At 51.9% G+C, this 12,386-nt stretch overlaps 2 protein-coding genes across 2 annotated transcripts; both read right to left on the bottom strand.

Moving 5' to 3' along the window:
* Window positions 1–466: 466 nt before the first annotated feature.
* Window positions 467–5,181, bottom strand: ETH_00020325 (threonyl-tRNA synthetase, putative; the record flags this gene model as incomplete). The annotated part of the gene is made up of 7 exons (XM_013380641.1): window positions 467–496; window positions 1,035–1,264; window positions 1,450–1,599; window positions 1,907–3,343; window positions 3,625–3,877; window positions 4,155–4,288; window positions 4,842–5,181. The coding sequence occupies 7 exons, from the start codon at window positions 5,179–5,181 to the stop codon at window positions 467–469; spliced, it is 2,574 nt and encodes an 857-aa protein (XP_013236095.1).
* Window positions 5,182–8,404: 3,223 nt separating this feature from the next.
* ETH_00020320 (uncharacterized protein) lies at window positions 8,405–10,147 on the bottom strand (the record flags this gene model as incomplete). Its single annotated transcript, XM_013380640.1, has 1 exon — window positions 8,405–10,147. The coding sequence occupies one exon, from the start codon at window positions 10,145–10,147 to the stop codon at window positions 8,405–8,407; it is 1,743 nt and encodes a 580-aa protein (XP_013236094.1).
* Window positions 10,148–12,386: the final 2,239 nt, after the last annotated feature.

Raw genomic sequence — 12,386 nt, 5'->3', positions numbered from 1 at the left:
CTGTCAGCCTCACGGGCCTCTGAGGGCCACAAAACGTGTCGCAGAGGCCAAACAAGAAGCACAGACGCGGAGGTGTCTTGGCCGTCCACACGCAAACAAAAACCGGCGGACACCGGAGCAACTAACTGCAGCTGCTGACTTTCTTGAATTTAAAACTGTCTTGTGCAGACTGCTGCTGTTGTAGTGGACTTGAGCTGGCCCAGCAAAAGCCTCGTGGGGAGGGTGCAGTGGCCTCTCACGAAACTCGCTAGTTAAGCATACAATATGCCTGTTCGTGTGCCTCAGGCAGCAACAAAAGGGAGACCATATGCTGGTGTCGTTGCTGCGTAATGTTTCCACAGAGCTTCACCCTGCTTCACGCACTCGGCGCTAAATCCATCTTCGAAGAAGATACGAGCACTGCTGGTGACTGCAAAGTTTTAAACCTGGATAATGTCCACTTCTCAGTTCAATCGGTGGTGGGTCTTCAAGCGTCCTTCCGCTTCCACTCATTGAGCTGTAAGTACACCCCAACAAAAACGAAAGAAGGCTACCTCCGCAATCAAAAGCTCAGAAGCACACTGAGTATATACAAAGCTGCGAATAGCTGAAAAATACAAGCGCGCTAGAAGCAATGCAAGGGCGCAGACACTGACAGTGACACGGGCGGAATATTGGGGTTGCATAACGGACTGCGGCAGATACGGTAAAAAGTCACGCAGAAAGCGGCAGCGAACAAGATGAAAACGAGGAAAGAACCAACAAACAGGCAGAGACAATTGTTAACCTAACCAGGTGAAGAACTAATCAGAGACAATTACACTGCAGCGGCATACAACATACTCTCCAATGAGAGACAGACGCTGTACAAATATGCACGGATTAGGCGTAGATTGTCGATTCAATATTCGCAACCAGCAGCTAGCCAACGACAGAGACAAGAATACTCAATATGCAGCGATTCAAAGAAAATCTAATCACAGACTCGAAATAGACTCGAAAAGTTCAAAGGCTAGGACACAAACAAACACAAAGACACTCCAGAGCTTCCTTACATCGAGTGGCGGCTGTGACGAGGGCATGGCGAGCTTGCGCAGTTTCTCAAGAAGCTCAGGCATAGATAAGCACTCCTGTTGTTTCGGATCTGCTCTGTCTCGCACGGTCACAGTCTTGGCCGCTGCCTCTGCCTCTCCAACCACCAGAAGAAGGTTCCACTGCTGCAGCTGCGCCTCTCGAATCTTTTTGTTAATGGTGTTGTTCGAAAGGTCTATGCCTACCTCGTACCCTAGACAAGCATCACCCACAGCAGCAGAAACAGTGCTGGTGATTTCAGCAACCGCGGTGGCAGCAATTACAGGACGCGATGAGGCAGCAGTGGGCGCAGGCAAAGAAAAAAGCTCTATTCCTCAGTCTGTTCCCTCACCCTGATGGCTTCCTATATATTCTCATTCCTGTATATAGGACTCTCACCTTCGCGCTGCAGCGCCTTCATGACCTTTTCTGCATACGGAGCAACTTTGTCTGAAATCGGCAAAACGATACACTGGCGAGGAGACAACCAAAAGGGGAACTTGCCGCCCGAGTGCTCCAGCAAAACAGCACACATGCGCTCGATAGAGCCTGCGCACGTGCCACAACATAGACTCATACGCTTCTGCTACAGAGACCCAACAAAACAAACAGAAGCCAGAAACAAACAGGCATCCACAAGCACCAAGAAAGTACAGAAACTACACAAACGAGTCACAGCCCTCCATAGGGATCGTACCCCAAGCTTCCCAGCTTTCCCAAGCAGCATCCATACACTAAGCAAACAGACGGAAAATGCAGGCATGAAGAGACAAGTAAAGAGACGCGCAGAAGAGCTGAAGGAAACAAGCTACAAGCTGACGAGCTGAAATCAAACTGACGGAGTTCCTCATCTTACCAAGAATAGCTCTGTGGATGATGACAGGCCTGGCCATGCCAGGCTTAAGGTGCCCCTCTTGAAACCGTTGCTGGTTGTCATCATTCCCATTGGCTACGTCTCCATTCATTTTGGGGCTGGTTTCCGTGGCTTGCGCCTTTTTGTTTGCTGCTGCCGCCGCCGCTGCTGCTGCCGTTTCTTCATGCGTTTTGTATTGAAGATTGAAGCGAATAGGCAGCTGGAAGTCGAGCTGTATGGTGCCGCACTGGTGAGGCCTCTTAAGCGCGTCCCAGAGCTGGATGTCGATTTTGGGTCCATAGAACGCTCCGTCGCCGGGGTTAAGTTTCCAAGGCCTGTTAAGAGACACTAAAGCCTTGCGAAGTGCTGCCTCAGCCTGTTTCCACGTCTCCACGCTCCCCATGGCTTTGGCTGGGCGTGTGGAGAGGAATAGGGAGAAGGAGAAGCCAAATTGTTCGTAGACGTAGAACAGGAACTCTAGGGCCGACACCACCTCTGCCTCAATCTGCTCCATTGTGCAAAATATGTGCGCATCGTCCTGCTGGAAACGGCGCACACGGGTCAGCCCGGAGAGAGAACCGCTAGCTTCATTGCGGTGCAGGACCCCAAAGTCGGCCAGGCGCAGAGGCAGCTGGCGGTAGGAGGGCGCGAGGTGTCGGAACATGACGCAGTGGCCCGGGCAGTTCATAGGCTTCAGACCCCACTCCTTACCCTCTACGTCCATGAGAAACATATTTTCTTTGTAATTGTCATAGTGGCCACTGGTCTTCCACAGGTCACAGGAGAAGATGTTGGGAGTGATGACCTCCTTGAAGCCTCTTATCTGGTATTCCTTGCGGATAAACTCAATCAGCTTGTTGTACACTTTTGCGCCCTCTGGGAGCCAAAAAGCGGACCCAGCCGACACCGTCGGCTCAAAGAAAAACAGAGACAAGTTGTTTCCTAGCAAACGGTGGTCCCTTTCCTTGGCCTTCTCCAACAGGTCCAGGTACTCTTTCAGCTGTTTCTTCTCAGGGAAAGAAACGCCGTACACACGCTGCAGGCTGTCGTTGCTGCTGTTACCCAACCAGTACGCAGCACTATGTCGGGTAACCGAGAAGGATTTGCAAAGAGCCGTCGTGGGCACGTGAGGGCCCCTGCAGATATCAACAAGGGTCCCGCAGCGGTAAACCGTAGTAAGGCCTCCGTCTGGCACTTTTGTGGTGATAAGGGCCACCTTGAATGGGTTTTCTGCGAACATCTCAAGAGCCTCTTCCTTCGTGCAGACCAAACGCTCAAAAGGTTGGGCCTCCGACACAATGCGCTGAGCCGCAGCGTTCAGAGCCCCGTGCTCACTCTCGCTCAGGCTCTTCTGGCCCATGTAGCAGTCGTAGTAAAAGCCGGGCTTCAACGCAGGCCCCACAGTTAGCAACGCACCGAACTCACACTCCATTGCTTGGCCTGAACACAAAACGCAAAAACATGGCTGCAACATTGGAAGACCCATGCGATCTGCACCTTAAGGACGAAAATCACGAAGACTTGAGGTTAAAACATAGGAACAAGCAGACAGAATTCGGAAAACAACAAATAAACTTAAATAGAGGGCACGCATAAACATGCGCAGTCGCTGCCAAATAAAGGGAAACGAAAAGACAGGGAACGGCAAGCGTTGAACCCACAAAACACAGGCAAAAAGACAACCAGCCTAACAGAGGCAGACACCTCAAAGCAGCACCTACCTAAAATGTGAGCACTAGAATGCCAGAACACATTTTGAGCTTCCGGCGAATCGAATTTCAAGATTTGCAGTTTACAGCTGCCCTCAAGAGGCCTCGCCATGTCCCAAAGCTGCCAGGGGATTTTTTCATGCTCGGCTTCCGCTTCCGACTCGTCGCCACCGCAGCAGCTTTCTTCTGCAGCCGCTCCTGTCGTCTCATCGTCGGCTGCTGCCAACATAGACGAAGACCCAGCAGCGCTGTCCGCATAGGCTACCTGAACAGGATCTACACAGGAACACAAAATGGTCTGTTTACGTGCCAATCGATGAACACACCGTGCGAATTCTGACCTAGGTGTAGCAGAATCACATCGTACCGACAACAAGCACGAACAACGAGGCGACACAAGTAAGCAGCTACGAACAAGCAGCAGGGTTACTAAAGGAAGAGCAATGGCGGCACCGTTCCTCTCCCTGATAACTATTGCCACCGCCGCTGTTGCTGCTATTACGCTTACTGCTCCGCCTGTAGCTTCACACGCCCTAGCTTACCTTGGCAATGACCGCTGCATTGGCAAGACCCTTGGAAATCTCTGCTGCGACTTGCATTGGAGTTGTTTCCCAGCAAACGCCTTCGCGTTTGCTGCCGTCTGGCAACTCAATAGTAATCTTTTCGTGGCTTTTTTCTGTAGGCCCCAAGACAAGGAGCATGCATTCTCTTAGCCTCTATTAAATTAGCTGCATGCAGTCTTTATGTGTGCACTCCCAGACGCGTCATTGATCCAACAATCGCAACGCCCGCAATGCGTTACTTGTACAACGGATACACCTATCTCCGTTTGTACCGCACATATCTATGTTCTTGTATCGGGCTGTCCTGTTTTTATGGAAGATATATCCCTAATCCATTGTTTCTACTTCTCAACCCCTTATGTCTACAGCCTGACGCTTAAATCTCATGCTCTCTCTTTGTCTCAATCCTGCAGCAAAAAGTCTGGCGGGTTTCATCCGAGTACTTGCATATGGCGGTAAAGAAAAGCTATACAGCCGCCCTCTACCAAGAAATAACGAACCGCCTGTTCGCCATTAGTTGTACTACCCTCACTACTATTATTCCTGCGGTTGAAGACGCTGCCTGAAGAGGGTGGCAGCGTCCCCTAGACCAGCGGCAGCAGTAACCAAGAGCGCCAACAGCATCAGCAGCAGCTACAGCGTCGAGATAAACAGCAGCAACTTTACCTTTAATGTCTTGCTGTTGTTTGGCCATGAGGCGCTGGAATACCTCCAGCCGCCTTTTTATAAATGGAGCATCCTTAGTAGGGGTGAAGGGTCCCCCAATGTGCCCAGTGGCACCAAGGGTGTGGGCCGTGCCGGCGTCCGCCCTGCGTCCTGCGGCCCCCTTAGCTACTGCTGCGGATGCCATCCTCCTGCTGTTCCTGCTGCTACAACTGGGTGTTCTGGAGCCGCCAATGGTGCTGCTGCAGATGCCGCAGGTGCTAGGGAAAAATTGACGGGCTGCTGCTGCGGATGCGAAGCGAACAGAACAAGATACGAGCGGTCCTGAGGGGGCAACAAACATTTAAGCCCTAAGGAGTTCTTCCGCCACTGCCGCTTCTGCCGCTGCTGCCGATACTGCGGGCAGCAACAGCACCGAAAACGCACAATACTAATCGTGTAGCAGCCTAAAGAAGCTGGAGGTGCACCTGCAGCGGCTATGCCGGGAGCAGTTTCACCAAACAACAACAGCAACAGCAGCAGATATGCCCTTGTGCGATTACTACGTTCATCTCACTGGAAACAGCAGCCGACTTCTTTTCGTCTTGATGTTGAATCACATTAACCTTGATGAAGGTTTAGCATTTAAGATTTCTCGTCTACGGGTTAACCGGGGTGGGTGGGGCTGCAGGAGACCTCCATGCAGCAGCCCCGACAATGCCGCGGTGAGAGAAAGTGGTGCCCCACTGCTTGCCTTCGTTTTCGCTTCTTCAATACGCGTTGTATTCCGCTCTATTCAATTATCAAAACAAATTCAGTGGATAGAATAACGTAACTGAAGGGGGATGCAGGCGATGAAACGATTACAAAGTACGCTACTTGATATTATCTTCCACAGAAGTTAGTTTATGCAGTGAGATGCTTCCCAAGGTTTCTGTCCCCATTTTCACATGTACAGCGTTATTCCCTAGCCTTGAGCTTTCAACTTGTTTTGTGTCTTTGTAGGAATACAATGCCTTTCCTGGAATCCACCTGGCGGTTTCGATGAGACTATGCAACATTGGTGGAGTCCGAGTCTCTGCTCCTTGTTGTGTAGACAAGTTGTCGTTGCCAAACGGAGTGCAACGATCGATCTTAGTCCCACGTCGAAATAAATATTCTGTATGAAAATTTTCTGAAAGCTTATTTCACTGTACGTAGCTATGCATGGTTTGGGGACGCAGTTCGGCACACACGTCGTTATTCTATGTTTCGGGATATTTGGTTGTGAATTTACCCATGTCTTGATAAATCCCTGTAGCGAATGTGTGACTATAGACTGTTCAAGGATATATTAGCTTATGAAATCCAAGGGATGTGTTGTAAACGTAGGAAACCGAGTGTAGGGCGCTGCATCCACTACAAAGTTGCCCAGGAACAACTTCCAGAGGCAGTAAAATTTGTGGTAAGAAAACTTAGGGTGCAGATGTAAATATACTTTGGTGAAGAGACTCACTTTTATGACAGATCAGGCCCACGGTGTTTTGGATGGATCGTTTCGAATCACTGCAATCCGTATGCCTCTAATACTTTTCCGCTGCATTTAAAACTGTGCCTGTACGGAATCGCAAGTTCTTTTGGGCTTTCCTTTAATGCAAGCAACACACAATCTTTTCCAGACGCGAACTTCTGGCGCGCTATGTGGGCCTTAGTGCTGTTTTTGGCCTAGCGTGGACAGCGCAGCTAGCATGGACAGCACAGCCGACTCAGAAGGTGCGGTTCTTGCAACATGTTAAAAGGTGTTCGATTTTGGGCACCAAAAAAAGCGCAAATCCTGTAAGGTCAGGAAGCAGGCTTTGCAGGCGAAAGCAAAAAATTTTCTTTGGTCCGTCTCACCACAAACGTAGTATTCTTATGGCGATGTGGGCGAAGACGCTCGGTTGTTCCCAGCACAAAGGCAGGGCTCCTACAGCAGTGCGATCTAAAACGCTGAAGCAGCCACCCTGCGTTGTGGGTACGGAATCCCTGGTGGATTCGGTGTGCTGGCACTGAGCTGCTGCTCACCTCATGAGTGCAGAAAATATTGCATAGAAGGCTGAAATATGGCTGTGATGAAAGAGCAGAAGGGAGCTCTACCCATTTTTTCACATGCATTTGAAAGAGGTCTCGACTTCGTGTAGATCGGAGTCTTCTGGGCTTAAATTTGCTGGCGCGAATTCTGACGCGAGTATCGCTTTCGAAGTTTATGCACTCTTAGCAGTTTTAGGGACGCCCCCAAAGTACCTCTGAAGGCAAATTCTTTGTTCGCTCTAATGCTCGAGCGGAAAGAGAATCCCCCTTTTTGGAGCCAAACGCTTCCAAAAGCCCAGTTCTTCCTAAATATGGCGTGCCCTAGCACCACCTGCCAGGCCTCGACCTGCAGCGCTGCAGGTATCAGCCCTCGACCGATAGTGCTGCAGAATACTGGGAAACAACTTGTGGAGGCCCGATCCGCCGTCAGCGTCCTCTGTGAGGTGGTTGTATAAGGCACTCCCGAAAAGGGCCACCAAGACCTTCAGCCCCATGAACCATGCTTTGCTACGGTAGGATGAGCGCTCCCAGTTTTCACCGGATATTGCCCTCATTCCTTATTCTACTAAAGGTACTGCAAAGAGGAACCAACGCTCACTCAGAAGTAAAGGACCCTCAGGGTTCCAAAGTGTGTCAACCGTCTACTCCACAGCTGTCCACGCAAGATCCGAGAGAGAGTAAGATGCACCGGCAACGACCCAGATGGCCACGGAAGCATCTGGTGCAGAAGGTTGGAAATGCTGCTTTTTGAACGGCAGTTGTAGTTCCAGTTGCTGTCTCCAAGTGCCAATCTGAGCACGGGCAGCGCCCAGATATTCTATGACAATGTGGCTGCAGCGCTTCAGAGTTCGTCGTTGGTCCCGGTGGGTACTCTGTGGAACAGGGTGCCACTTAAGCATCTTACCGAGCAACCTTATCTTTGGCCGCTACTATCCCCTAGCGGGACACAGCCGATGCAACTAAAAGCTATCCCAACTCTTCTTCGCAAATGCATGCGCTGCACCTAATCCTAAATATAGAGCTGTATAGCCTGCATACTGAGCAGTGCATCAGCAGCGCAAAAGCCTGAGCCACACATGCCTGAGCATTTAAATTGCAGTTGGGCCCTGAATGGTGAAGCCTCACGGTCCTTCTTCCGTAATACTACTGTTCAAAGCATAAGCATCAAAGCTTGGACCGCATCTGATTTAAATGGCCAAACGTATTGTCTGAGCCTTCGAGGGTATCACTTTCTCTTTCATGTAGCGTCGTCAGTTTAGCCCAAGTTGTCCCTTTAATTCTGCTGCCGCGCGGCAACAACACCGTGTCGCGCAACAATAATCTCTCTATCTGTCCATATGAGACAACGTGCAAACGGCCACAAGGAGCGAATAGGAGGAGGCATACAGAAAACGAGGAATGATATGTGACAAAGAGCACATCGAAACAAACAGGAAATATGGCAGGGCAGACAAAAGCAAAACGTCGATTGGCACATGCGTATAGTGCCCGCATGCTATATGTTGCATCTTGAATCTGCGCATGAAAACGAATATACCTTAGCGTTTGTCACCGCTGCTGCTGCCGTGTTTCTTGCTGCTACTGCTTTGTTTTTTGCTGCTACTGCTGTACCTCTTACTGCTGCTGCTGTGTTTCTTGCTGCCACTGCTGCTGCTGCTCTGCTTTTTGCTGCTGCTGCTGCTGTTCTGTGTTTTGCTGCTGCTCTTATGTCTGCCTGCGTCTGTTGTCTCTTTGCGCTTGCTGCCCTTGTCCCTTCTGTCTTTAGTTGTTTTGCTGCTGCTGCTCTTGTGGTCCTTGTCCGTCTCTTTCCTCTTTTTGTCCCTGTCACCGCGTTCTCCCCTTCTTGTCCTTCTGTGCCTGCTGCTGCTTACGCTTCTGCTGCTGCCCCGGCTGCGCCTGCTGCTGCGGCTGCTACTCACGCTCCGGCTCCTGCCCTTATTCCTCCGCTTCCTGCTGGTGCTGCCCCTCCGTTTGCTGCTGCTGGCACTGCGTCGCCTGCTTGTGCTGCGTCCCCTGCTCCTGCTGCTGCTATTGCTACGGCGGCCGTCTTCCTCAGCTGCAGCAGCTGCAGAGGCGGGTCTTCCCGCAATGGACCTGAAGGCTGCTGCTCTTCTCCACAGCAAATGCCTCTCTTGACTGTCTGCTTTGCTGTGCCTGTCAGGAGAGGGCTCAGGGGACCTGCTGCTGCCGCTGCGGCTGCGATCTACGCTGCCTCGGCTCACGCTGCGGCTCCTGCTGACCGAGACACTTGTAGCCAACGCGCCAGCTGCGGGTGCAGCAGACGCCGGAGACTTATCCCGCTGCTCCTCTTCCTGCTTCTCTTTCTTATCTTCCTCCTTCTGCTGTTTCTCTTCCTCTCCGGATTCCTGAGGATCTGCCTTGGGTTTTGGGGCCTCCAGCCCTGCCAGTGTCTCTATTGTCCTAAGAACTGTCTTCTTCACATGCTCAGGTATGTGCTTGCGCCCCTCTTCCCTTATGAGGTTGACCAGTTGCTCCTCGTTGCCAGCAGCAGCAGCAGCAGCACCCTCTTCCTCCTTCAGCTTCCCAGCTACCAGCTGCTGCACAGCAAAAACAAACCCTTCCCGCTGTAGCTGCTCCTTAGCCATCTTCATCAGGCGACCGAAGTCCCCTTCCTCCTGCAGCCGCTGCAGCAACAACTGCTGATGTGAGGGGCCTCCTCCTCCACGACGCGGCCCCTTGTCTGACTTGATCGGCACGTAGTCAGAGGGCCTCACGTTCTTCATATGCTCATCCAGAGACAGAGGTGCTGGTCTCCCAAGAGGGGCCCCTGGAGGGGGAATGGCGCCATTAGGCGGCCCCGGTGGCACAGGACAAGGCGCATTCGGGACAAAAGGCAGACCACCAAACCCACCCGTCGCTGCCGCTAGTGTCGCAGCAGCAGCAGCTGCTGCTGCAGCTGCTGCTGCCGCCTCGTGTGGGACACCACCGGGGCCACCGAAAGGGGGTCCTCCCGGCCCAAAGCCCCCCGGAGGCAGCGGAGGGCCTCCGAACCCTCCAGGTGGTGGAGGGCCCCCCAGAGGCCCGCCACTGAACGGAGGTCGGCCCCCAAAGGCCCCCGGAGGAGGAAACATTGGCCCTGGGGGCCCCATATTGCCTCCGGGGCCCCCTGGGGGACGCGGCGCCCCTGGCAGTGGCGGGGCCCCTTTTCCACAGCCGAAACCTGGGGGCCCCATTCCTCCTGGAGGAAATCCAAATGACGGAGGTCCCATGGGGGGCCCTCCCTGTCGTGGTCTAGAGGGAGGGTAGGACGGCTGCTGCATTGTGAAGGCTTAGGACCGTCTTACGGGGCCAGATGGGGTAAAGTGGCCTAAAGCATGGACAGACGATGGGCGATTCAGAGAGGGGCACTTAGGTATTCGCTTACAGGGTCTAGGTTTTGGAGGCTAGGAGGAGGGGAAACGGCCTCACAACTCTGGAAACGACAGACACGGGCTCGGTCTGAAGTGCCTGAGGTGTGTTTGTTGGTTGATTTTGACAAGAGGTATCATCTAATTGTGAAGACCCACTAAATAATAAAAAGAAATCAACGGGAAACATAGAAGCGGGCCTTCGTCTTATTGCAGAGGATCACAGAGCTGATCGGGCCTCACTGGCCACTGCTGCTCTGCTGGGGCGGCGACAGAAGAGCAGCAGCAGCAGCCGCCGTGCCAGCACCAGCACTCAAGGCTGAGTGATAAAAAAATTACTCCAAAACACTGCATGCCTTTATGTGCCTTTCAGTCTATCAATGTTTTATATTAAAGGCGAAAGGGTAGTAGGGACTCAGCAGAAACGATGTAGTGATGGAGGAGCAAAGAGGGGCCCACGAACTCTGAAGATGGATAAGCCTTTTGTCCCCCTGACAACGTTGAAGATAAACATTGTTGAACTTATATGGAGCTAGGAATTAAATGGATGCCTGTACAAAATCAGGTCTATGCAATTAGCTGCGCCCTCAACAAGTAAGGAGGCCGGGATGGTTGATGGCAGATCATTTCTCTTTTCGTAGTGCCGCTTTGTGCGGTGCTGGAGCGTTGTATGCGCTCTGATTCATGAATTTATGCTATTTGGTCTTATTCGTGTCGTGGTTTGTGGCTTAGGGTGTCTCACTGATACCCAGCACTAAACTGAGGCACAGAGCCTCATGTTCATTTTGAAGTGAGCATCAGAGGGTCTCGGCTGCGCAGTACTGCGTCCTATGATCAAAGAACAGAATGATGGCGAGTCATGGGGTGACCTAAGAAAAATGCCGGGCCCCTAAGCACCAACTGCAGCGGCACTATGTGCCATGCAAAGCCTACCAAGTGCCTTCTTTTTTCTATCCCCGAAGTGCGTACATGAAGAACAAGACACGTGCATTGTTCGGATATTGGTTGGCTTAAACTGCATTCATCACGAATGCCCTTCGGTCATAGTATATGCTTATGAAGTAACTCACATTACACCTACACAAAGTGGCCGTCACGCACCACATTTCTGATACTGTGTTGTCCGCCTGCACATCTCCTCTCCACTACTTAATACTAGCCCAAAGGAACATCGACTGCACATGCGACAGGAGCACTGGCGCTGTCCTCAGCTCGAAGTAACTGGCAAAAGGATGGACTGCACTCCTTGCTGACTCAGCTGTACCGAGCACTGGGAGTTGCCTATATAATTCTGTAGTTGGCAGTGGCTCGCATCTAGATCACATTCTACTGGGTTCAGCTCAATGGGATTAGGCTCTACACGAAATTGAAATAATTGCTTGGAAACATACACGCATCGGTACTTGCTGTGCTCAATTGCCCTCAAATCGCATTGCATGAGAGCACGTTTGAAGGCAAGCCCTTTTGTCCATGTATCACGTCTACTTACCTGCGCGGCTGTGCCCTACCTTCCATCAAAGGCCTGGTTGGTGCTGATGCCTACTTAGACGAGCATAACACTGTTCCTGCCGCTGCACGCATACAGGTGGGTGGACACAACAATACATACGAAGGAACAGCGGACGCACCGACAAGAAGCATCGCTTCAAGCTCCACCTCGGAGTGCACTCACTAGTGAACGCGTAAGCACTCGCCAGAATGGGACGCAGGAACTTGAACCGTCGAGGTGCCTATCCTTCCACGCCTGCTTAAGCCGTTCTGCCGCCCGTGTTGTCTTCGTGGCGCAAGAGAGCCATACGTTTCAGCACTACACCACCTACATGCCTCTGCCATCACGTCATAAAACATAGTGGCGCTTTCTAGCCAAGCAAATTCCACACGAGGAGTTCCACCTCCCCGCTTGCGTTACTCAAATTCTACACGAGGTGTACCTCCCCGCTTGCGTTACTCACCACAACCACAACTGCGGAGTATTCAATGCGCCTCACTCTCACTAGCTACTGACGTGAATCCGTTCCTATAGTGGCTCGTGATCTGCGCACCCGTTGCTGATAGCAATGCGCGCATGACTCTGATGGGGAGCCTGCCCTGTCACACTCCTGATACCCAACCTACAGTGTGTAAATACCTCAATTCGCAATGCGTCTAGAAC

The sequence above is a fragment of the Eimeria tenella genome, genomic scaffold (assembly GCF_000499545.2).
Source record: "Eimeria tenella Houghton genomic scaffold, Eth_scaff76, whole genome shotgun sequence".
Classification (NCBI taxonomy): Eukaryota; Apicomplexa; class Conoidasida; order Eucoccidiorida; family Eimeriidae; genus Eimeria; species Eimeria tenella.
Note: the sequence above shows the minus strand (reverse complement) of the source record. Positions and strands in the feature narration are given on the sequence as shown.